The 25949-nt window shown below is 39.2% G+C and overlaps 1 protein-coding gene and 1 pseudogene across 1 annotated transcript; both read right to left on the minus strand.

Moving 5' to 3' along the window:
* Positions 1 to 661: 661 nt before the first annotated feature.
* Positions 662 to 1198, minus strand: LOC137732962 (increased DNA methylation 3-like; annotated as a pseudogene).
* An 8047-nt stretch (positions 1199 to 9245) lies between these two features.
* On the minus strand, positions 9246 to 14027 carry LOC137731079 (AT-hook motif nuclear-localized protein 10-like). The gene is made up of 6 exons (XM_068470153.1): positions 13849 to 14027; positions 12659 to 13286; positions 11707 to 11759; positions 10861 to 10992; positions 10154 to 10315; positions 9246 to 9901 (listed from the first exon to the last, which is right to left on the minus strand). Exons 2-6 carry the CDS (start codon positions 13197 to 13199, stop codon positions 9662 to 9664), a joined length of 1128 nt encoding a protein of 375 aa, XP_068326254.1. The 5' UTR covers positions 13200 to 13286; positions 13849 to 14027; the 3' UTR covers positions 9246 to 9661.
* Between the last annotated feature and the right edge of the window lie 11922 nt (positions 14028 to 25949).

Here is a 25949-nt window from a genome sequence, read left to right on the forward strand (position 1 = left end):
AAAAAAATGAGACAAGTGCCAAATATACATCAGTTTTTTTAGAGTCTGCGTGGTAGATCCTAAAATGTCAAAGGTAAATTGCCACATCAGTTATCAAAGTACAAATTTGCGTAACAATTTTGCCCACTTGCTTGTACACGCTCATTGAACCAAATTCAAGGTTACTAGGAAAATCAGAATATGGACTAAAATCCAAGTGGCATGCTAAAAATTTCCCAAAAGATAAGAAAATTACACAACTGATCTCCATACTTTGACCTAACCTCTGTCGATTCTCTAGACGACGTCCCCATGTGTCAGCACTCATCTAGCATGATTATCTCGCCAAATTCTACACATATGGCATACTTGATCTTGGAAGAGGATCACTCCATTAAACTATGTCCTACTCCTACCAATGCTTTTCTACACCATTTACGGAAGTGGTAGCAAACTAGGAGGTTAGTAACTGGACAAGTAAGAAAACTCTTACCGCTTCGTCGACCATTGCTACATCAAGAATAAATGTAGCTCGGCAATATATATCACGTGTTTTACGATAACTCCTTCAAAAATGCCATCAGATCCAAAGTTCGGTGCAAAGAGCCTTGGATCAACAGGTTCCGGGAGGCTGAAAGAGAGTGTGAATGGTCCAGCTGGGCATAATTGCTGCAATTTCATCTCAAATACACGCGAACGCTTCCTTATGGGATTTCCACCACTTGCTCTTATACTTTTTCAGAAACCTTTCTGACGAATTACCATTTCCATTAGAGATCTTTTCTGTCTTTGTTTCATTGCCATCGTCGTTCAAGCGATTTGCTTCACTTTCTCCACCATCCAGGTAGTCATGTTGATATCGTATAGCTTGACCTATATCAATTCTCAAGACCATTTATACCAGATAAAGATTTGAACTTTTCGAGAGCAGTGTCTTCCATAAATAATGTAACAGGATCGTCAACCAAAACATGAAGATCCAAAGGAAAAAGATGTGTGAACTGGCGCCAACTATCTTTTGCCACCCCTGAACTTGGCAAAGGTAGGCTGCCCTTTAAATACTCATGCAATCCAAATGAAACGCTGAGTATCCCAGGTTATCAATATTGACATCAGGACCCAAGTAATTTCCCATTATGAAGTTGACTAGAAAATGCTGGTCCGCAAACGATGGTTTCAATGAAGTTTTACGAGGGTCATCTTTTGGTTCTAAATCCATGCTCCTAGCTTATTCTTCTAAAATACCAAAAATATTGAGATCCAAGTACGCATGTAAATCCAACTAACTTCATTACAAAAATAAATGATTCAAAACAACGTATTGAAATGAAATTTCTCTTCATGGTATCAAGATAAGTATACATTCCACATGCATAGAATACCTTTGTTCTTACTTCCATACAGTTTAAAACCGAAAGGCGTAGTTTTTAATACAGAAGGTGCATTCAATCAGTTTACAGTGTTAGACCATGTCAAGGTTGATACTCACACATGGATTACAGGTCAGATATACACATCTAACTCATATCCCAATTGCATATTATTATAAAATTGGGATTCTGGGTACATAGAATCAAACTCGGGGTGGGCTACATCAAATTCTGGATACAAAAATATTGAAATAAATAAATTTGCGTGTTTTCATTCGTTTCGTTTGGAGTTAGCAAATGCATAACAACGAACTGAGAAAGCAGCAACATTTCAAAAAATAAAAAACTAAAAACAAATGGCAAGCACTAACCAGCAAATGTAATCTACATTAAGCCCTCAATCAAAAAGCAATTAAGTATCAGAAATTAAAGAACTAGAAGTAACCTGGGGTTTGTAAATGAGCCGATTGAAGAAGATAAGAAGAAGAAAGACCGGAGAAAAGGTTACCAGAGAGAGGACTGGAGATGGGTCGGTTTAAATAAAAAACTAACAGGAAGAAGTGAACGCTGCTGTCTGCTGAGGTCAAAGAAGAAGACGAGAATAAAGCAAATGCAAGAGAGAGGGGCGGGGAAGGGGATGGGCTGAGTCCATGTTTCGCAATCACTGAAGAGCAAAGTAAATACGGGCGTGCATAAATCTTTTTCTTTGCACAAAATATTAAGAGGACATTAATTTTCTCTTCGGTTACTCTTTGACTAGATTTCACCGTCCCACTTCTTAAACACTAATTATTGTTCCCAAATTAACTACCTACACTTGTGTGGAAGCCAAATTTGTGGTCATGGAAGGCTAAAATGCCTATGAGAGTCTTCTCGGCTCCTGGAATGGGTAGATAACCGTGAATTGTCACATGTTGTCCCCCTTTTTAAGAGAAAAAAACAAAAAACAAAAACTACTTACAATTCGAGCAAAAAATTATACCAACGAGTACAATCGTATCTCAAAGTCTAATTGTTGCGAATACGTCACAAGCCGAGTTTAAATTCATGCAAAAGGTGTGAAACGAGGGGTATGTGAATTTAAAACGAGGGGTATACGAATTAAAAACAAGGGGTATGTGAATTTACAATCATGTCGTGCTAATAAAATAATAATTTACAAATTAGACATTTCTATAATCGTGTTAAGCTCATGCAAATCACGCATATTTATCATGCGAAGCCATTCTATGATATTAACATAAAAAAGTATACCAATCACGCTACATGCTTGAATGGACCCAAGCCACATAAATGGGTTGCCGAGTAGGTTGTGGTGTGGATGGTTACGAAAATTTACTGGGCCTACGAGAAATAGGATTGTAAAGGACTTTTGGGTGCTTGGGAGAACTAAAAGTCCAAGCGCATGATTTCGGCTTATATGGGAAGGCTTGAGAGAATTGTTTTTGTTCTTTTCCCTTACAAACCAACTAATACATCCAAGAACCAACTAAAACCCAAAGCTGAGTTGACCAAATTAAAGCCAAATCGTGCTTTGAACTAGAGCCGTGCGCCTCCTTTAATGAACAGGGAAAAAACCTTTCCCTTCCAAGCTCGTACAGGAACTCGAGAGGAAAAAAAAAACAGAAGGGAGCGTTGCCAAAGATGGAGTTGTGTTGTGGGGCTTGGTGCAAGAATGATGGAATCTGGGCATTGTGTTTGACCCCGGCACAAAGCTAGCAACCTTCTGCAACGTTATACCAAAGAAGAACTCTATAGCTGCAACTATGGAAAGGAAAAGGGAAGGCTTAGCAAAACAGGAAGAAGGGAGAAAACTAAGGGATTCCCTAGCTGGAACTTGAAGGAATCACTGCACCTATAATTAAGATGCCAGTACGTTGAATAAGGGACAACGAAGAACAATGAGGGAAGGAGGGGATGAACTGGGGCAAGAACATACCAAGCAGTGCAAACTTTCTATAAGTACAGGAAACCCTAGTTCCTGAGTGATAAGCTTTCCATTCTTTCCGAGTCTTTTCTTAAGTTTCCTTAAGCTCTATAAAACTGCCAGGGTGTGTTTGTTGTACCGGACTGTTTCGAACTAGATTAGCTTCAAGGATTAAGCTGGACTGGCTTAGACTAGATTAAGCTGGACTAGTTTAGTGAAGCGTTTGGTGCAGTGTCGGACTAAAAAGTTGGATAATTATCTAACTCAAATATTATATTATTTTATCTATATTTATTAATATTTTATTATTAATTTATCATTTTATTTGTTTCTAGAATCATATCTCCTTCTGTAAGGGCCAAAATCTTTTTATTTATTTATTCCTAAAATTATCTCTCTCTAGCCTATTCCTCCCTTCCTCCGCCATTCTCCCTCTCATCTCCATCTTTTTATTCTGTTTCACCATTTTTCCAGAATATTCTTCCTCTCTCTGCATACTTCTCCCTATTTTCTTCCGGCAACTCTCTCCCTCCCCTCTCCTTTTTTTCCCTTCGTCCACTTTATCCCTAACCTCTCCCTCTTTTACTTATGCAGAAGATTCGCATGGAGGATTCATCGGAGCTCTCCACGTAGCGCCTCCTCTGATTTTCTCGAAAAATCTCAGGATTCTCTGGTGATTTTGCCTTTTTGTTTTGAATTTATGTGGGGATTCGCAGGTGCTTGAGCATTTGGTACGCTTTTGGTCCCGACTTGCGTCTGGGTTGCACGCGAATGCGAAGATTGACGGCGAGCTTCTGGTGATGGTTGTCTGGTGGTGGTCTGGTGGTTTCAACCATGACGATTTTGTTGAGAAAGAGAGTGAATTGAACGAAGAAGAAAGGAAGGGAATCAGTGGATTATTTTTCAGTTTTGTTTGAGGTCTGGGTTTAGGCTTTTAGGTGGGATAGTGAAGGCCCAAGGGAGTGGGCGAAGGTGCGGATCAGAAGGGAGATGACGAAGGAGAAGGGAGACGACGAGGGATCAGCGGCGAGGGAGAGAACGGGACTAGCAGTCCGCTTGAAATCGAGGGGTCTCCTTAAGAACGTTTAGTGAAATGTTCAGTCGGGGCGAGTCCCCTTTAGTCCCATTAAACCTAATCCTTGTCCCGACCAAACAAGGGACTACAGTCTAGTCTAGTCCAGTCCCTCTTAATTCGGTCAAACAAACGTGCCCCCCCCCCCCCCCCAAAGTATTAGAAATCTTAGATTAGCCATCCTTAAACCATACATGCAAGCACAACATTTTTCTCATGTTGAACCAATGAACTTTTAACTGTCATACCATGCTTCACCCAAGCAAGTTACAATTTATGTAATTATTCAATCATGGTTGAATCAGAGTCATTGATTCATTTGGAATGCTTCCCAAGCCATGCTAATTCTTTTGAAGTATTTCAGGACTTAGTGCCGGAAACGAACCATGCGAGTGTACAGTTCGTCCGAGACCTAAATCCAACTCGATCAAAAGGTCCCTAACATAAATATCCAACTCAATCAAAGGGTCCCTAACATAAATATCCAACTCAATCAAAAGGTCCCCACACCTACATACCTCGGTGTGAGGCTTTATTATAAAAAACTTTGAGGTCATCGGTAGTAGAACTATAATTATATATATATATATATATATATATATTATATTATTTTTTTCAGTTTTATAATGTGAGACATTTTTACCTTCTTCAACACTTTATATATTCTTCTTGTTGAGAATGTAATCTCATGTAAAAAAACTAAGGATTCTTGCAAAGGTTTATAAAGGGTTGGAACACTCCTATTACCAATTAATTTTAGGAATAGACACTTAACTTTCTTTATATCTCATGTGTGGTCGTTGGCTTCACTTTATTTATTTATACTTTTTTTAATTAACCACATGAAATATAAACACTTTTGAGTTCATAGGCTTCATTTGATTGCCTTCTTACCTTCTAATTTTGATTAATTTGGTTGTGCTTGTAGTAGGGGAAAAATTGGATAATAAAGTTAATACATCACATTAATTGACACACCCCGACCCCAATCGAGGCATACTGACTGTCATATGAGGGTGACGTAGCCATGTGCGCTGTGCGGAAGTGAACGTGATACGAAAATACGGATAAATAAAAACTTGCTAACTAATTACACTAGACTAACATATTAGTGCGAGTGAAAATGTTTAGAGTAAAGGACACACATAACCAGAGCGTAGGTATCAGAATGCAGTCCATAAGTTTAATTACTAATTACACATATCATAAAAGAAACCCTACACTGGTGAATGTTTGTCAGAACCGTCGTGAAGTCCTCATGAGCCATCGACACAAACTTCTATCTAGAACCCGGAGGGGCGTAAAACAGAAAGTGTGAGTGGGCAAAAACAAAACTTTCAAAACCATTTATCTTTCCAAATGTAATAATCCCTCACTGTAAAACCCATATAAGTTTCCTAGAAAATAATACTATAAACATATATGAAAACTATACTCGAGAATAACCAAACCGTGTGTATGGCATGACAATCATCTCAACCATGAATAAGTAAGCCAGGTGAATTGCACTAATATAAAGTGACATATCAGCCGGAGTCACCTAACGTGACCTGTATGGCTGAATCTATAACTCAACAATCAAATCAAATCTTGCACACGACTCGGAACCACCTCTGTGGTTTGTACTACAGGCTAGGTGTAAATAAGTATACTCAAGTGCTATGATCACGTGAAGGCTGTGTGAAGTATCGCAAGTCACCTACGAGTTGAAACCACCTAATGTGGTCTGTACGACAGGCTGGCACCTGTCTTGGATCCAAGGTAAGCGTATGGTGCGAAAGGTGAACGATCACGTGAAGGCTAGGCCTTACTCTCGGGCGGAGCACTAACACTATGTTGCAGGATATAAATCATTGAAAGCAACTCATCATAATCATACACATTACCATCACAACCATTGCTATACACTCACCTGAAGCTTACCTGAGCGTCCACAGCGTCAAGCGGTAATATGCACAGCTATATTAAAGCATATTCTAATATGCAATGCATACGACATGACATTTAAAATGTAAAAACCATTTAAAGAGTTTTTGGGAAACATAAGGCATATATATAACCCAAAAGCCCACTCACTGGTATGTAGCCGAGTCATAACCCCTAAGTCTCGCTTGGCTGCGATCGTCCTCTGGAAATATCTCACCTATGTGTGAAACAACTATTTTAATGTTATTTTTAAGCACATAACCATCACTATGAAATAACTTATCATATGTTGCTCAATTGGGGTGTTTGAATATACTATCGTGGCCTACTCAACACCCCGAGCATCCCCATATTTTTAGAATAATTTTCCAACGTCCCACGCGTGGTCATGTGCCTGGCACACTGACGGTAACCCTAACGCCGTTAGGGAATATGCCGTTAAATAATAGGATATTCCGTTAAATATACCTGACACATTTAAATAATAGGATATTCCGTTAAATAAATGGAATATGCTCTGACTTCTCTGGTGGTTCGTCGGATTCTGTTGCCGGAAACTGGAAAATTCTTAAATCTTGATATCTTCTTCATTTTTCAACCAAATTTCATGAAAATTATACCAAAATGAAGCTCTAAACGAGTAGAACATGTTCTTACTTGTTTAGAGTCCTAAAACCAACAGTATATGGTTGGAAAATTCTTCAATAGTCCAGCAAAATCTGCAACTCGATAAACCCGAGTGTCCCAACGTCAAAACTGCTCTAAAATTGTTCCAAAGTGCTAGTGGAGCAAGAATAGTACCTTATTAAGTCCCAAAACTAGCTAAAACCTTCGCGATCACATCGGAGAAAATTACACCCCTTGCCGGAGCTTATGGAGTCTTGGGTTTTCGAAGTCAAACCACTTAACAAAAGGTATCACTGTGTTCTAGGGTTTGAGAAGAGTAAGAATATGGAAACACCAAATTCGATCCATAGAGTTTTGGTTTAGTTTAAGGGTGAATGCTCACGGTTGTACGGGCGGGGAAGAAAATTTGAGAAAGAGAGAGAGGATGAAGGTTGCATGTGTGTGTGTGTGTGTGTGGCCACGGGTTGGCCATATTAAAATGGCCTCAAGCCCTAATTGGGCTGCATGCTTTGGATTCATGCAATTAAACCCAACCCAATTCCTTTATTCCTTTACAACATCTCCACTACGTACCTGACTCGGCTCTAATTTGCATCCACGTTCTCGTAACGTCGAATACCACTTACTCACGTCGATGGAAAAATGATTGAAGACTATATACATACATCCACGTCACAAGACCCACAAGGGCAAAATAGTCATTTCAACGCACTCGAGGATAAAATATATTATAATTCGGGACGGGTCGTCACCTTAATTACAAGTGTTACACTGAAAAAAATTTTGTAGTAGAGTTTAGAATTGTAAATTTGTTTTCTTAATTAGAAGTTTAGGGATTGAGAAACTTTGTTAGACACCAGCAAAAACAGTGGGGTGAGAGAGGCTTGAACTCTCAACCCCACCCCAGATATTTCCTATAGCGTTGTTAATTTTTATATTGGTTACAGAGATTTATTTATTCTTCTTTTCATTCAATTGCAGAAGTATCTTGATTCATTCTTCATTTTTTACCACTACAGCCAACCCGTTCTAGTACTCCGATTACTTAATATGTATGAGAAATTGTGTTTTGTTGAATGTGCTAAACTAACTGAATTACAAAGTCTCGTGTAAGCATATTTTATCCTTCAAGTTTGAGTGTAATTGCAATCTTATACATCATCTTAAAAAAATTCAATCTCATACACTAGTTATTATTTCATTTCAATTTCATACAACCATTAGAAAATCAGTTAAGTGATGGCGTGGTAACAATAAATTTCAGATTTGTGCTGACGTTGATGTCCAACTAGAGCCACGTGGCCAAACAACTAATAAATAATTGATTTTTTTGTATTATTAAAAACTTAAATAATAGAATAGGAAAAAAAAAAAAAAAAAAACCCTAAAATCCTCCACAGCCACCGTCATTCTCCACCCCAACGCTACAAATGTATAGCCCCAAACTTGGACCCATAAATAAATAAAGAAAGATGATGAAGAAAAGAAGGGGAAAAAAGAAGGACAAGTGGGAGGGTCATAGGCAATGATTCCCTAGAAGCCTGAGCTTCTTGTTCTGGGATGGAAGGAAAAAGCAAAGCAAAACAAAGCAGATGATGATTTTGTGGGGAGTAGCACAAACCAACATGACTCACTTTAGTAGTACTGTTTCCATGTTCCATTCCTTCCCAGGGGTATAAAATGACCTGCGCTCCTTCCTTCCCTCTCTACCAATTGACAATATTTTGTCTATTCGTTATTCTCAAGCATCATGTATATCATCAGTTAATCATTTCCAGTCTGCAACAATATTGTATATATTCTCTCGACAATGGAACGACATAGTTTTATCGCTTCATACTCTGTTATTGATCTAATCATCTAGCAACACGGTTTCCCTTGGCTATATGGTTCATCTCGGAGAGGGTGTGTGCGCGTGGCACCTGGCCAAAAGGGCGGACCCTGCTAACTCAAGAGGATGGTTTTGGCAAACATCCGCGCTTGGCAGGAGCTCCTTCCGAAGAAAGTTGAAGCAATACCATTCGTTTCCGAGTTTCCCAAGACGGAAACAAATGCAAATGATTCTTGTTTGGTTCCTTTAAGCACTCGCATTTGTTTCTCGTGGTTACTCAGGAGGCTCCGTTGCACTGATTCTTGACCTAAGTTATGATCGACAGGACAGGCATGGGCGACTCCGCTCGTAGTTGAGATAACTGTTGATGCATGTGGAGCTCACGACGTGGTGGGCAACTTTTCTAAGCTCAATCTCACTATAAGTCATTTTTCAAACGGAATGATCATTTCTAGTGACTTTGCACCACGTGTAAATAAAATTAAAGCTAGACAATTATGAGGGGGAAAAATCTAAAATCAAAGCATCTTATCATTAGAGAACAAGTCGAAGTTGAGCAGCATAATCTAAAGGATCAACAACAATTACAAGCAGCCAAACGCGTGATAAACTAGATCACTAACTCATCCTAATTAATAATTAATCCTACTAATTAAGTCCCTACAATCACAAGACTTAAAAATCTAATTTCTACTTCACACACACTTCTTGTTACCTGGTTGACACTTCCAGCCGGCCATGCTCCTCTATAAGGTCAAGCTGCAAAGCATTCTGCATTCCTTATTCTACTAGTACTAGTCATACATTACACGATGCAGAAACTACAACCTTTTCCTGCTCTCAAGACTCGATTAAAGAAACACAACATCCGCTGATCATGCCTACTGCACAAATTAGTGAAAAGGCCTGCCCTCAGGTTGCCAAACCATTCACTTCCATGGCATGCTTGACATGCCTTGCAGGTTATTGTTATTGCAGGCCCCTGTGCTTTGGTTAAGCGGACTTCCAGGCCCGCCTGAGGATTCACTCAGAGTTCCACGTGACTGGGGGCTACTTGCTCCTGTTGGACCACTGCCCGGATCAAATTTTGGTGCTACGGACAAAGGGTCCATTTGGTTCGCAGTCTTTGATTCTTTCCGACCATCTGCAACAAAACTTCCGACTACCACCTGCAATGAAATGGGAACCCCCAAAATCACTGGTTATATTAGGTCCATCAATTTTTTTTTCTTTTTTTAATAAGAGCTAAAGATTCAATCATATGAAGAGCTGTATCTGAAAGTGCTCAATTCAAACATATGGCTCGTACTATGTCTAGATTCATAATTTGTAGACCCACACATCGTGGAAGATTAATTTCCTTCAACTATTAATTTTCACATCACAAGTAAAATCTAAAATAATTTAAAAATAAAACGTACCTGAACAGGGCAGGCAGCTGTTAGAAGACCTGCCACGCCACCACCTAAAACTCGGCCATCTGGGCCAGATAATGACACACTTAAGCCCCCAGTTCTACTCCGCTGACCACCAATTTCAGATAGAAGAAACGAGCCTGAGAGTGACAGAATTTCAAACCTCCCCTGCATAGAAAATTCATAAGAGAAAACGGAATTAGCGGGAAATAACTCATAGGTAGATATAATACGTAAGATGAAAACAATCCCTATGGATACTACCAAATAATTAACAGAAAGTTAATGATAATTACTCGTGTAAAAACAATAAACTCAGTACTGCGACGAATTGTGACAGATACTAAATCTTACATCTAATTAAAGAGCAAACATGCTTTTTTACATTACATGCTCCTAGAGTAGAACCCAGATAGTAACTAGTTCATTAATTTAAACCTATGGTGTTAAAAAGTTCACAAACCAAACATAAACAATCATGTCAGAACATGGCGGCATAAACTCATTAGTATAGGCGTAGTATTGTATCCTAAAATAAACATAACTGTTCCTAGAGAGACTTGGAATATTAATCCCCAGTCAATGTTCCCAGAGAACAGCTACTGAGGCCCAACATAGTAACAACAAAACTGTATGAAAACACAATATATGTCACAGTTCAACTTGGATACAAGGAAAGGCCAACAAACAAGACAGCCTGCAATCTCACAAACCTCATATGTTACAGTTCCACCAGATGTGGCCGGTTGGCGAAGAGTCACATTAGAGATGGCTCCAGTTGCAGACAATATGCAAACAGCTCTAGGACCATTCTGAGAGAATGACATTATTTTTGACCATACATCCTGAAAGGTTAAATGCATCAAAATAAAATTTCAATATAGTGCAATCAACTAGAAAAATGATGAGTATGCCAGCCAAACAATAAAGCAGGTGCGCATGTAAAATTAATGACATTCAATCATATTAGCAGCTAGCTCACTGGTGATGAGCTCTTGGGATGGGATCAGACCGTGACATGGGAAATGATATCCTCGGGAGAATTTTGCGATTAAAGTTCTAAATTCCCAGAAAGCTGTGAAGCAAAGCATAATACTCCAATGGCCAATTATTCTCTAAATAGTAAATCTTGACATTCAGTTCCAATGATATGAAAATATAAGAAACCAGAATTATCTGAATTTGAACTCATAAAATAAATATTTGAATTAAATGTACCCAGCATTGCCAACCATTGGATCTAAATATTGTTAATTTCAATAGATGAAGCACTCAGAACTCCAAGTAGACAGAGGAAAAAGGAGCTTAACAAGATTCAGTGAGTGATGTACCACACATGCATTTACCGTATCAAAGAACTTGCATAATCAGCCAAATTAAAGAAGTGCATAATATGGAAGAGATGAGCTACTCAGCATAGAGAGAATAGATAGATATCTATAGTGCAATCAAATAACATTTCTTGCTCAACAACTAGTCAGACTAAGCATGCAGTGATGATCAACCACGGAAGAGTATGAAAACTAAGTTATTAAAGAAAGAAAAGGGGAATTAGAAACCTCTCCAGCTTTTACAGTGATAACATGTGGCGTAAATCCAAATCCCGGAGCTCCTACAAACAATAAAACGAATTAAACCATAGTACAGTTATCATTATATAGTTATTTGCAGCGAAAAAGCAACATTAAAATTGACTTTTAGAAAGATAAAGAATAAAATAAGATCCATTGCCACTGCAAGCATGCATCTATAAGTCATAAAATGAACCATTAAACAAATTTGTTTAGTTGAAAATTCTAGTTTTAGCACTTGATGGAGTTGGAATACTAAATTAAACATTATATAAGAAAAACAGGATGGGGGACTTGTATGCTCAAAAGGAAACTTCCAAAAGCAATTTAATTCCAGTATTGGATATGTTTTCTAAATGCATATTGATACAGTTGTGCTGTAAAATAGACTGTCAAAAGGAGTTTAAAACAAGTAATTCCCTTTGCAAGAAGTACCATCGTTGTAACCAAATACCAAAAGCAATCATATACGCATGAAAAATCATGAATATCAAGGTTAAGTATCATTCTATGAGCCTACACCTACAGTATACATACAATTGCAATATACCAATCAAGGGCAGATAAGTAAATTTGACACATAAGAAGAATCTCAAGCATAACATCCTTTGCTGTACCCTTTTCTATTTCATAAAGTCATCCCCGAATATATCGCTTTTATTAAATCCTTTCATTTCCTGTCAGAAACCCAAACCAAATGGGAACAACTTCCAGATCTCCAACACAGATGATACATAATAAAATCAAATCAATCAAAGCCACTGTTGCGTTACCTCAAGACCCGACCTCTCAAACCCACGTCACACAAATATTTGCTAAACCCAAAATTAATAACAAAATCAATGACCCAGAACAAAAACAAAATACAATATAAGATTCAAAATTTTAAGAATTTCAATAAGTTTTAAGAATTTAGAATGGAAAAGGAAAGAGAGGTTACCCAAAGCATCCAATTGTTGCTTCTTGGAAGAACCAGGTGGTCTGCCTCTTGATTTCTTGGTGGAAGTGGAACTGGGTGGTGGTGAGGCAGAACCTCCCCCAGAAGGAGGAGCAGGAGCAGGAGGAGCAGGAGGAGGAGAAAAGGCTCCGACGCTGGACGAGGTAACGGTCACGGGCGGGGCTGATGGTGATAGAGCCAATGCCATTGTGCCATCCGGCCCGTACTTCCTGGGCCTCCCTCTCTTCTTCTTCATTGGCTCAGTACCCATGTTCATGTTAAGCCCAGCAGTAGCAACAGGGGCCATAACTGCACCCTCTCCGGCAGCCCCCGGGACAACAGCACCTCCGCCGGAAGCGGCGGCGGAGGTGACCGAGGGCTGGTAAGCAGGTGAGGTGGCGGTGGCAACAGGCTTGTAGAGAGCGGAGCCGCCGTCAGCACTGAAGTTCAACCGCAGACTCTGGATGGCGGACTGTGACTGAATAGGACTCTTCTGCAGAAACGGCTCCCTACTCGTCATCACTCCCGTCTCAGATCCTGACATTTTTCTTTTTTATTTTTTTATTTATTTTTATTTTTTTTATAAATTCGCAATTTTCACTTGTACTAAAATTCCATCAAACTAAAATCCCTGAAACACAATAAAAATAAAAAATAAAAAATAAAAAGCAGATCAGTACAAAGAAATTTACCATTTTCTTGTAGCCACAATTTACAAACCCTAATCTACATTCTACAAACTAGATGTATAAATATATAAAATTTTACTTTTAGTATCTGAATTCTTCAACAACCAGTAAAAACGAAAACGAAAACGAAAACGAAAACCAGAAGAAGAAGAAGAAGATGGTGGTAGATTCCAAGTAAGCTTATTCTGCAAAGTATCTAAACCTAACCCTGACAGCATCTGGGATTAATTTACACAAACCCTAACAACTTCCAGACCTCGTTTTAAACCAACCGGAAAAAGAAAAAAAAATTACGTTTGCTTTTTTCCCCATTTCAGCACAGATCAAGCAAAATATTTAAATACAAAAGCTTAAACCAGACAAGATTCGGCATTTTACTTCCACCAGTCTTTTAGAAAATAAAAGATTTATATTTTGCCAATTTACAGTAAAAGAATCATAAAATAAAATCAGTGAAAATTAAGGAAAATCGAAAAATAAGCCCAAAAATTACGTTCGACTTACCAATAATTCAGAAAAATTACGGCGACGCGGAAATTCTAGGGTTCCGGAACGAAAACGCAGAGCGGCTCCGAAGCCCTTTTTCTAAGAAATGCGAGAAATCTGAATATCTGGTTATATTTTAATTCTTATATTTTTCATTTTCTTTTCGTGCCTTTGCCTCTACGGGCTATTATTAAAAAAGCAAGTAAAAGCCAAGCCCTAATTTGCTATTTTGCATTCTTACCAGTTACAATTAATTAATAATTTAATTTGCATTTACTCCAACGCCTTCATTGCCATTTGCTTTTTCTTTGGGTAGACTGCTGTCACTCGCCTTTGAAATTTCAAATATTTTAAATTTCAATTAAAAAAAAAAGGAAATTTAAAAAATTCCTTACTGCCTACTTGGTCATCCAATCAAGCGAGTATCTTTTATTTCCTGCTCTCCACTATCAACCTGTTTGGATAACATATTTTTGTCAGCTTTGCTCACGTGCTGGTGTATTATGCCACTCTATTTATTAACATTTCATGTGTTTAAATTTAAAATTTGTGTCTATTAGTATTTAGATCTCGAAATTTAATGTTAAAAAAGATGGTGAACAGTCACCATCAATTGAGTGTCGTGAGCGAAACTACTTCCATTTTTTTACTTATAAGTGAAAAGTCTCATATTTGACTTGTTGAAATATCCCAAATCAGCATAATGAGGAGAAAAGAAGAGTTTAGATATTCTAATCTCATTTCAACCAATACTGAGGCTTTTATGATAAAACTTCACATTTGTCAAACTTTGCAGGTGATAATTAACAAGTTAGGAACAATAGTGAGTCATTGGGCCGTCTCTTTGATAATTTGAGACGACTTTAATAGATTACATGTCACATCTCGACTCGCGAATAAAAACTATTTATGAGTTAGGGTGTGAGTCATATCTTAGTTATAGAAATAAATTCTACAACCAAGATATGGTGGAAATTAAAATAAAATCATTTGGAACTGATTACACAATACATCTTATAACAAATTTTGCATAAAATTTATTGGATACAGTGGAATAAAATTTTGCAATGATCACATGGTTCACATATTACTTTTCAAAATATAGGTATGTACCAAACAATAATTAGAATGCAACAATTCTTGCAAATGCATAAAGTATATGCAAATGAAATGCATGAATGTACTCACTCCCTTCTAATCTCACTAATGCATACTGAAGGCACCCAAGCATGCCCGTCCCACTACCATACTTATTCCACTTGGCTCCGAATACCTTAGAATTTGAGTTAACTCATGTTCATCTCTTAAGCCCAATTTTCATAATTGAATTCTCAATTTCCACTTTAATACATAGGCACTTCCTTAGACACCCAATTGTATATTGAAGCCCTTCTCCTTACGCCTGACATATACAAAGTTCATTATTTTATATTCAAGGCATTCTTCATCCCTTGAATATCCTCACAACTAAAACACTTTACACAACTCAACTCTCTTTCTTGCTTTGCAATGCATAAGTATATGTCATGTTCACATAGATATCAATAATCACATTTTCTTTAACAAGCCTGCAAGTTTCAACATAAATTAAATTGATTTGTAACACAAGTAATATAATCATAATATCAACAACAAAGTAATAATTTTTAACAACAACATAAATGATAAACAATAGGTTACCATTTCCTCCTTTTTATTGTTGTTAATTTCATTTCCTCCCTCTTGTTTTCATTTTTCCTTCGTCACTTTCCCTTGCTCTTCTTTAATGTAGCTGAAATTCTACATATGTAATAGGAGTCAAATTGCTAGAGATGTTGGCCATGCAAAGTGGCTGCCCGAGAAGGATAGCTCAACCATACATCAACTGTTCAAACTGGTGTACAAGTTAGCACATATATTGGTTGTCATGATTTTTTAATATGTTATAGAAAATATGATAAGGAACAACTGTTACGAAGGAAGTATCTCTGTTTGAGCTAAAGAGGTTGGGCTTTTGAAGCTCCAAATATGACTGCATGGTTTTCTGCGGATTTTCAAGGTTGTGATAGTATTTTCAGGATCTGGAACGAATGGACCGTTGGATCTTTCTGGGATTTGGATATGTTATGTTAGAGAGGAATAGGAACAACTTTTGTGAAGGAAGTATTTGGATATAATCTATAGATGATGGTGTTTTGGTCTATTAAATAGGCGGGACAAATTTCTAGTTTTCGGATATCTTTCTTTTGATAGATGAATGTGGTGGTGAGTTTGGTGGAGAGATTTGTTCGGTAAGTTCTCATGTATTTTTCCGGATTTGCCTCTGACTTCTTTTGCAAGTTTTTAGAGAAATGTAGACGGAAATTTGAGGGTGCTTCACGGAGTTGGATGATGGTGTTTTATAGGAACTTGATAACACACTCATTCACATAATAGACACAATATTTAAGTGGTTCGTCGACTACATCCACTAGGGTTAGATTTCATTGTATTTCACTATATACGAGAGACTTACAAATACAATGAAATATGACTTAAAGGCTTAACAACATGTAAAAGAAAGAAGGTAATATAAAAGGGAGAATGGCTTTCTATTTGAAGTTGGTTCTTTTTCTTTTTATTCTTCTTCCTCTCTCTTCTCTTCATGTCTCTTATGTTGGTTCTTGCTCCTTTCTTTATAAGGATTGAATAACCTCTTCCTTCCCATCTAGTTTGAGGAGAAAGCTTCCAAGTGTGCCAATAGAAAGACACCAAGTATTGTGCTAATCATTACCATAAAATGTGTTCCAATAACAAGGCAACAAGTGTTGTCCTAATCATTAACAATGATAAGCGTTCAAGTGGCAAAGCAACAAGTGTCAAGTTAATCATGAAAAAATGAATATCATGCAAGATGGATGCAAGCATCAAAGGCCACGTAGAGGTTTATCTCAAGGTAAGCTTGTTGGATCAAAACACATTGGTAAGTCTACAAAGAAATAGATCAATTATGTATTATGATACTTAAATGCATTTAAAATAAACAAAAAATACAACTTTAGCCACAACAGTCGGCACCCACTTTAGTCTTTTCTCATATTTGTTTACATTTTGAAATAGGTCAATATTGTTTCTTGGTTCCCTTTTTTTGCATTTGGATACAGATGTTGCGTTGCAGTGTCTGTTTTCTAGTTCTGTTTTTGTCATCACTCACACGCTTCCTACGCTTCACACTTTGAGTGACTCTTGATTTTTACATTTGGATTTAGAAACTTTAAATTATTTTTACATTTGGATTCAGACAATGCAGTATCTGTTTTCTGGTTCTGTTTTTTACATTTCTATTCTGACTGTCTGTTTCCTGATTTTTTTTTCATCACTCACACGCCTCCTATGGTTCACACTCGCACAACTCCTGATTTTACATTTGGATTCAAATAGCACAACACAATGTTTGTTTCCTGGTTTTGCATTGCAGACGTAAAACTTTGTGCTCTCTCATCTCACTATCTCTCTTTTGGCAAGCTCTTCTACTTAACTAGACAAACTCTCCTCTTAGTGATGGCTTGGACACACATTTAATCTTATGTAATTTATTTATTCATAGAATTAGGATGTTTTATAAGTTTCCTAACATGCCCCGATCCTGGTGTTTGAAGGACATCGGGATGGCCACGTGTTGGCTGACACCCGAAGGTGATGGAAGCCATTTTATGAATGCATATGCCAAGAACATGTGAAACATGCATACAAATTTTTCGCATAACTACGCAATGTAATATTCAAGTACAACCTTAACAAAATAATATAATAAGTTCAACTGTCAACAAAATAAAAGTGATAATGCATGACATGCTTAGAGCATACAACTAGTTCAGAATAAAAACAGAAGGCGCAACAAAAAGTGTTATTACAAGAATGTCCAAGCGGAGTGAAGGACACAAAGTCACTATGGGAATGCCTCATAGCTCGGATCGTATGCCTCGTTCCTAAGTCCTGAGGGGGCGCAAAACAAAAAAATGACTGGACCAAGTTGATAAATAAGTAATACTGAAATAGTTATTCATCAATGTACTAACCCCCAAAGTTTATGAAAACTTAATAGTATAATATGTAATAGGTTTTTTGAAAACCCTAGCATGCCATAAAACTTCATAAAACATGTATCATATATAGTGTGCTTAGTAGTGGTATCAAAATCGCTTGAAGGCCCTACATCACCCAACTGAAGCCATATATAAATATCTTCCGACCAAAGCCACCTACACATGCTCGGCCAAAGCCATATATAAATATCTTCCGGCTGGCCGACCGAAGCCATATATAAATATCATTCGCCCGTAGGCACATAGTGTGAGTAACCACTGAATAAGCACAATAAAAACATCAACATAATATTTATAAAAACATCAACATAATATTTCCAAAATATATGTATATATCTCAATGGAGCTTAATAGCTCAAATATCATATCTTAAATCATATTCGTGAATATCTCAATAAATGTAAATCCAGTGAAGCATGATATTTCACAAAGCGTAAATCCAATTTACTCATAAATGTTTCATAAAACATAGTCATAAAATCATGCTTTTCATGTATGCATTTCTAATAATAAAATCATGCATTTTAGAAGGGGTCCACTCACAGATACTCCATCGTCGAAGAGTCTTACAAATTAGAGAGAACGGAAACGTCAGTAACAAACGCACCTAAGCACATAAAGGGACCAATTAATAAAACTCTACTAAAATGATTGAATTTCGGGAATGGCCATCATAAACAGATTCAGGACGTCGAAAAACATAAGGGGAACCTAGGGTACCCCACGTGCCGTCACGGGGCAACGACCTGGAAAGCCACGTGCCACTGCAGGCACCGCCACACATCGAGTTGGGTCGTCGAAAAGTTGGCCGAAAAAGTTGCCGACGCTGCTGTGGACAACGGCGGAGCATAGTACCTTCGGTGGAGGTGCATGTGCTCCACACGCCGGCCAAGATAGGCGCCCACGCGTAGCCCTATGTGTGGACCCATGTGCTAACTACAATCTGGGTTAGGCTTGGTTTATGGGTTTGGGCCAAAGGTTTGGGTTTGGGCTTGGCTCAGTGGGTTGAAATTCTGGGTTGGGCCGGTAGCATGGCCCAAAAGTTTGGGCTAGGTAGCAGTTGGGTTTGGATATGGGTTTAGGGTTATCGAGTCGGGTCGACCCTGTTTCAGGCAATGGGTCAGCCAGAATCCGGGCAAAACTTCAAATGCTCATAACTTATTTGATACTCAACCAAATCAAGTGATTCAAAAATGAAAATCATAGTTCCCAATGAGATGAAGAGAATGGTACCTTGCACGATGCCAAACTTAAGGTGGTTTGGCCGAAAAATGCCTTGAAAGTAGAAGTGCTTGCCAGAAATTGGGAAAAGCTACTCCGAGCTATTTCTGCATTTAACACGTGTGTATAACTTAAAACAAACTCCGATCTAACTTAAAACATAACCAAAGGGTTCCTAGAAGCTTACCTACATCAGAAAGTTCACAAAAGTGGTCGGAGTTCGTCGGGGGAGGAATTGAATAGTGAGATCGTCACTGTGGAGTTCCACAGCCAGTCACTGGGTATTCAAAGCTCCTCGATCCAAATGGTGAGGGTGCTTATGAGTGTGAGTGAACTTAAAGAGGAGAGTGAGAGTTCGCAGAGAAAGAGATCTTGGGGGTGTGGAACGGGAATAAGAGAAAAGTGAAGGGGGAGAGAGAGAGTTATAAAAGGAAAGTAAGAAAATCTAAAAAGGGTGGGAAAGGTATCTGTATAGGGTAAGGCTAAGGGGACAAGAATCCCAAGTGGGTCCCTTTGGTTCGCAATTTAAGAATGCATAAGAGTAAACACAAAATATTCGAAAACATTCGACGTTCGAATGTATAATCTTTGTTATACATTCAAATTTGAATTCATTCGTGCCTACTCATTTGTGGCGATAAGCACGATACGAATAAATTAATTAAATTAAGATTACGCGTTTCAAAGACGATCAACGAAAATCAACTCAAGGGTATAATGGTAATTTCATAAATCTGATAGTACAAAATACGATAAATCGAGGACGGGGTTTCATAATCTATCCCCCATAAAAGAATTTCATCCTCGAAATTTACAACCTCAAATAAAAAAGTACGGATACTGACTCCTCATTAGTTTCTCTGTTTCCCACATCGCTTCTTCAACTACATGGTTCCTCGACAACACCTTTACTTATGGAATTACTTTGTTCCTCAGAGTTTTATCTTGTCGGTCGATGATCACTACTGGTTCCTCAACATAACTCACGTCCTAACTCACTTCTAATGGTTCCAGTTGAATAACGTGAGAGGGATCCGATACATACTTCTGAAGCATAGAAACATGAAATACGTTGTGTATTTGCAATAAGTCTGGTGGTAGCTCCAATCTATAAGCAACCACACCAATTCTCTCTATGATTTTGTGACAGCCCGTTCCGAAAATTTTAAAACGTACGCGTGAAAAGACGATTTTGCCCCTAGTGTGAATTTTTGTTGTGTGGTTGTTTTTGATCTTGGTGTGGCTGGTTTTGCACCACACACTTTCCCCCACACATTTCCTTCACCCTTTCCCTCTCGTGCCCTTTCCCTTCCCCATTTCACTTCCATTTGTACGGACATACCCCAAAACCCTTGTAATCTTCACAGATCGAAGGAACAAAGTACATATTCATGCTCGTGAGGTCCGTAGAAGTTCAACCATACCCATTTCAGGTAAGGATACCTTCGTTTTCATGTCGAACTCGGGATACCCGATTTTTGTCACTGTTCATGCACACGTAAATTCCTATGTTTTTGGGAATTTCAAGCTTGTAGGAAGCTTGGTGAGGTCCTTAGGAGGCTCGGGGTGGTTCATTTGAAGGTTTTGGACGTCGAGATCGTGAGTTTCGAGGTTGGCCGGAGTTGGGGGTATTTTCCCGACGAGATTCCGTGGATTTTACCGCTTGAAAGTGGTATGATTTTGTTCTTCTCGTTGTAAGCTTCATTTTGGTACCAATTTTGTGAAATTTGGTTGAAAAACGAAGAAGATAGGACGATTTGAAGTTTTCCCTATTTTTCGGCGCCGGAGCCTCGCCGGAGAAGACGACGGAATATTCCGTCAGTTTGGACGGAATATTCCTAACGCCATTGACGGAATCCGTTAAAGTTAACGGAATATTCCTGACGGCGTTAACTGATGCCGTCAGCGTGCCAGGCACGTGCCCGCGCATGGCCGGCGCGTGCGGCAGTGGAAAATTTTTCTAAAAATATGGGGATGTTCCTGAGGTTGAGTAGATCACATTGGTGTATTCATACACCTCATTTGAGCATTGTATGAGAAGTTATTTCATAAGGTTGGTTATGTGTTTTAAAATTAACGTTTTTATAGTTGTTTCGCATATAGGTGATACCTATCCTGAGGACGAGCGTGGTCACTCGAGGCAAGGGGGTTAAGACCCTTCCACATACCAGTGAGTGGGCTTTTGGTTTTCCGTATATACCTATATACTTATACTTTTCCCATAAATTGATTTGCAATGTTTATTCGTTTATATGGCATGCATTATATTGCCGTTGTTTATGCATTGTTAGTTGTATATATATATGTTTGGTGCTGTGAACGCACAGGTAAGTGCCAGGTGAGTATGATTTATGTTATGTTCAGTAGTGTTTGAGGTGCATATTGAGAGCTCATAACCTGCACCCCGGTGTTAGTGCTCCCCCGCCCAGAGTTGGGCACAGTCCTTCACGTGATGTTCACCTCCCGCACCACACGCTCATCTTGGATCCAAGTTAGGTGCACAGTCCTGTCGTACAGACCACTTTAGGTGGTTCCGATACCTAGGTGACCCGCGATTATTCGCCCAGCCTTCACGTGATCGTAGCACTTGAGCATACTTATATTACACCCAAGTTTATCGTACAGACCACTTTAGGTGGTTCCGACTCGTGTGCAGGTATAGTTAGTGAGATGGAGATTTGAGCTCTAGATTCAGCCGTACAGGTCACGTTAGGTGACTCCGGCTGACAGATTATATGACATTGATATTACCTGAGCACTTGCATTTTACTTCGAGGTTTTGGCATATCATATTTTTCCGAGCATGATTTATATATATGTATATTCTATTTTTCTGGGAAGTATACAGGTTTTACGGCGAAGGTTTAGAACTTATTTATTAAATGGTTTTCGAAAAGCTTTGTTTTTGCCCATTCACGCTTTTGTTTTGCGCCCCTCCAGGTTCTAGTTGGCTAGCACGTTTGGTGGCTTCCCTGAGGTTTTCCCCGGCATATCTGACAGACTACTAACAGTGTAGGACCACCTTTGGGTGTGCTTTTGTAGTGTCGTTTTCTTCCGGACTGCTTTAGGTCGTCGTGCTCTGAACTTTGTGTTTACACTTACGCTTGCACATGTTTGTTATTATTTTGTGTAGAGCTGGTTTTTATTTATTCGTATCATTATTTTTATTATTATTTTATTAGCTTCCGCACTGTGCACGTGGTTACGCCACTTCCACGTGACGGCCAGCATGCCCTGATCTCGATTGGGGTGTGTCAATTCGGTAGGGACCAACATATCAAGGACTCAGCTTCCCCCGCTTACCAAAACGAACCACACATTTCCAGAGCGACAACTTCAGAAAGACAAAATCATCAATCTCATACTCGCGATCCCTGGAATATTGGTCCACGATGCTCTTCTATTGATCTTGTGTTGTCTTCAAATTCCTCTTAATCAACTGGATGTTAGTATTAATGGTGTCGACAATTTCTGGCCCCACTAACACCCGCTTACTAACACAAAGGTGTCTGGCACGCCTTCCCATATAGTGCCTCAAATGGTGCCATGCCGATACTAGAATGGTAACTGTTGTAGTAGGCAAACTCGATCAATGGCAAATAACTATCCTAACTACCCTTCCATTGGAGAACAAACACCCTCAACATGTCCTCCAACGTCTGAATCATCCTCTCAGATTGACCATCGATTTATGGATGATAGGCAGTGCTATACAATAGCTGAGTATTCATGGCATCATGGAATGCTCTCCAAAATTTGGAGGTGAATCTTGGATCTCTGCCCGAAACAATGGTGACGGGTACACTGTGGAGTTAAACAATATTATCGATGAACAATTGTGCCAACTTCTCCAATGTGTAGGTCTATCGAATAGGTAAGAAATGAATAGTTTTAGTGAGTCGATCCACAATCACCCATATGCCATCAAACCTTGACTGCGTACTCGACAAACCATACACAAATTTCGTGGTATATCCTCCTATTTCCAAGCTGGTATAGGGAGATTCTACATTAGCCATTCAGGTCTCTGCCTGTCCGCTTTCACTTGCTGGCAAATTATACATCTCTTCACATACTTTGCCATATCCCGTTTCATCCTATACTAGTAGTAGGACGAACGAATGGTGTGAAACAATTTAGTACTCCCTGGATGCATGACATATGCCGAAATGTGGGCTTCATCAAGTATTTCCTTCTTTATCACTTTGTTGTCCTTAGGCACAAACAACTTGTTTCCCATCATCAAGGCTCCATCTCTCCAGATCTTCAAATCTCGCCTTGTACCATTCTGCACTTGTTCCTTTAGGTCTGCACACTACTGATCAATCTCCTAAGCTTCCCGAACTAGATCCACAAAAACAGGCCTAATTTGGAAGTGTGACAACAATGCTCCTTGTGAATCTAGCATCACTGCAACGTCAATTTCTCGAAGAGAAAACAATAACGGTACATGGATAGCTCGAAGGGAGGCAAGCTATTTGTAAGATTTCTAACTAAGTGCGTCCGCTACGACATTGGCGTGACAAGGATGATACTCAATAGTGCAATCGTTGTCACTAATGAGCTTCATCCACTTTCTCTGCCTTAAATTCAACTTCTTCTAGGTAAAGACATACTTCAAACTCTTGTGATCTATAAAGATGCGGCATTTCTTGCCTTATAAGTAATGTTGCTAGATTTTTAGAGCAAAGACTACTGCTCTGAGTTCCAGATCATAAGCAAGATAATTTCTCTCATGAGTTTTGAGTTATCTGGAAGCATAGGTTATGACTTTCCCATGCTGCATCAGAAGACAACCCAATCCCGACAAGGATGCATCACTATATATTTTAAACTCACCCCCATTGTCCAAAAGAGCATGGACGGGGGCATGTGTAAGACGCTGCTTAAGCCCCTGAAACTCCATTCGCAATTCTCACCCCAGTCAAATTTGACCTCTTTCCGGGTCAATGTAGTAAGAGGCAGGGCAATCACCGAGAAGTTCTATACAAAACGTTGGTAATAGCCAGCTAGTCCCAGAAAACTCCTCACTTTAGCAATATTCTTCGGTTGTTCCCACATAGACACTGCAGAAATCTTTTGAGGGTCCATGCAAATTCCCTCAGCGGAAACTATATGCCCGAGGAAATTGATCTGGTCTAGCCAAAACTGACATTTACTAAACTTCGCATACACCTGATGCTTCCTCAATCTCTCTAACACCAACTTCAAATGTTTCCTGTGCTCCGCATTACTCTTGGAGTAGATCAAGATGTCATCAATGAATATAATCACAAACCGATTAAGATACGGTCTGAAAACTCTATTCATCAAAATCCATGAAAGATGCCGGTGCATTTGTTAACCCAAAAGGCATGACACAAAATTCATAGTGTCCATACCTAGTGCGAAAAACAGTCTTCGGTACATCTTCGTCCTGGATTAGCAGTTGATGGTAACCCGAACAAAGATCGATCTTAGAGAACACCTGAGCACCCCTTAGTTAATTAAACAAGTCATCAATTTGAGGCAGGGGATAACGGTTCTTCACTGTTACCCGATTAAGCTGCCTGTAGTTGATGCAGAGTCTCATCGACCCATCATTCTTCCTGACAAACAGTACATGAGCACCCTAGAGAGACATGCTGGGTTTGATGTAGCCTTTATCCATGAGCTCCTAAAGTTGAATCTTCAATTCCCTCAACTCAGCTGGTGCCATTCTGTATGGTGCCAAGGAAATAGGGTTAGTACCTAGAAGTAAATCAATGGTAAATTCGATTTCCCTCGTGGGTGGTAACTCCGGAAAATCCTTAGGAAATAGATCAGTGAATTCATCCACAACTGTCACATCTCTAGAACACAGAGAAGGTTCACCTTGCATGACCACGTGAGCTAAGAATCCCACACAACCCTTCTATAGTAACTTCGTCGTCCGGATGGCGAAAATAATACTATTATGAAGGATTTGTCGCTCACCCTAAAACGTGATTGCTGGTCGTCCAGGCCGATCAAAGGACCGGTTGCTTTCTACATCCGATATAAGTGTTGTGCTTAGATAGCCAATCCATTCCCAGAATGATATCGAACTCCACAAGTTTGAAGGGAATTAAATTGGCTTCCAAAAGTTCCCCTTTGACAATAACTGGGCAATCCCTAAACTCCCACTGTGCACAAAATAAATTTCCAGGGGGCAAATGTATAAACATATCATATCCAAGTGATGTAGGCTGTGGGTTTACCACTCGCACAAATTATGGAGGCATGAATGAATAAGTAGCACCCAGATCAATCAGAACACTAGCTTAATGACCAAAACAAGTAATGCATCCATGATAACTTTAGGATCCTGCTCTGCCTCTTGTTGAGTCATGGCGTTGATACGTCCGTGGGCCTGTCTTCCTGAACCACTGTTACAACCCCCACGAGTTCTATCACCCTGATTATTTCGACTTGCTCAGTTCCCTTGAGTACGACTGCTCGAAGCTGTGCCAGAAGACTGCGAATGTCTCCGAGTAGAAAACTGAGTACTCGGATTACTACTCCCACCATAACTCTAAGTACTCGGATTATTACCCTCATCGTAACATGAGCCTGAAGCATAACTCTTGAATGTGTTCATCGAAGGGTAATCACGGACATAGTGCCCAGTGCCACCAAACCTGTAACACGTGGGTGTAGTCACAATGCAATCTCCCTGATGGTGCATTTCACAACACGTCAAGCCGTGATTGTTGGACTAAAGTGGCTGAAAGACTATCCTGCCATTTCACTGCCTGGGCCATCGCTAGAAGATCCCGAACCCTGACCACGTCGTTTGAACGACTGAAAGTGTCAAGGGTTGATGGAAGAAGAAGA

Source organism: Pyrus communis, chromosome 4 (genome assembly GCF_963583255.1).
Source record: "Pyrus communis chromosome 4, drPyrComm1.1, whole genome shotgun sequence".
Classification (NCBI taxonomy): Eukaryota; Viridiplantae; Streptophyta; class Magnoliopsida; order Rosales; family Rosaceae; genus Pyrus; species Pyrus communis.

Coding starts and splice junctions, on each gene's coding strand:
- LOC137731079 (XM_068470153.1), bottom strand. CDS start 13,199: ATGTCAGGATCTGAGACGGGAGTGATGACGAGTAGGGAGCCGTTTCTG. Junction 11,760..12,658: donor GCAACAATTGGATGCTTTGG/GTAACCTCTCTT, acceptor TATTGTTTGTAG/GAGCTCCGGGATTTGGATTT. Junction 9,902..10,153: donor CAGCTGCCTGCCCTGTTCAG/GTACGTTTTATT, acceptor ATTTCATTGCAG/GTGGTAGTCGGAAGTTTTGT.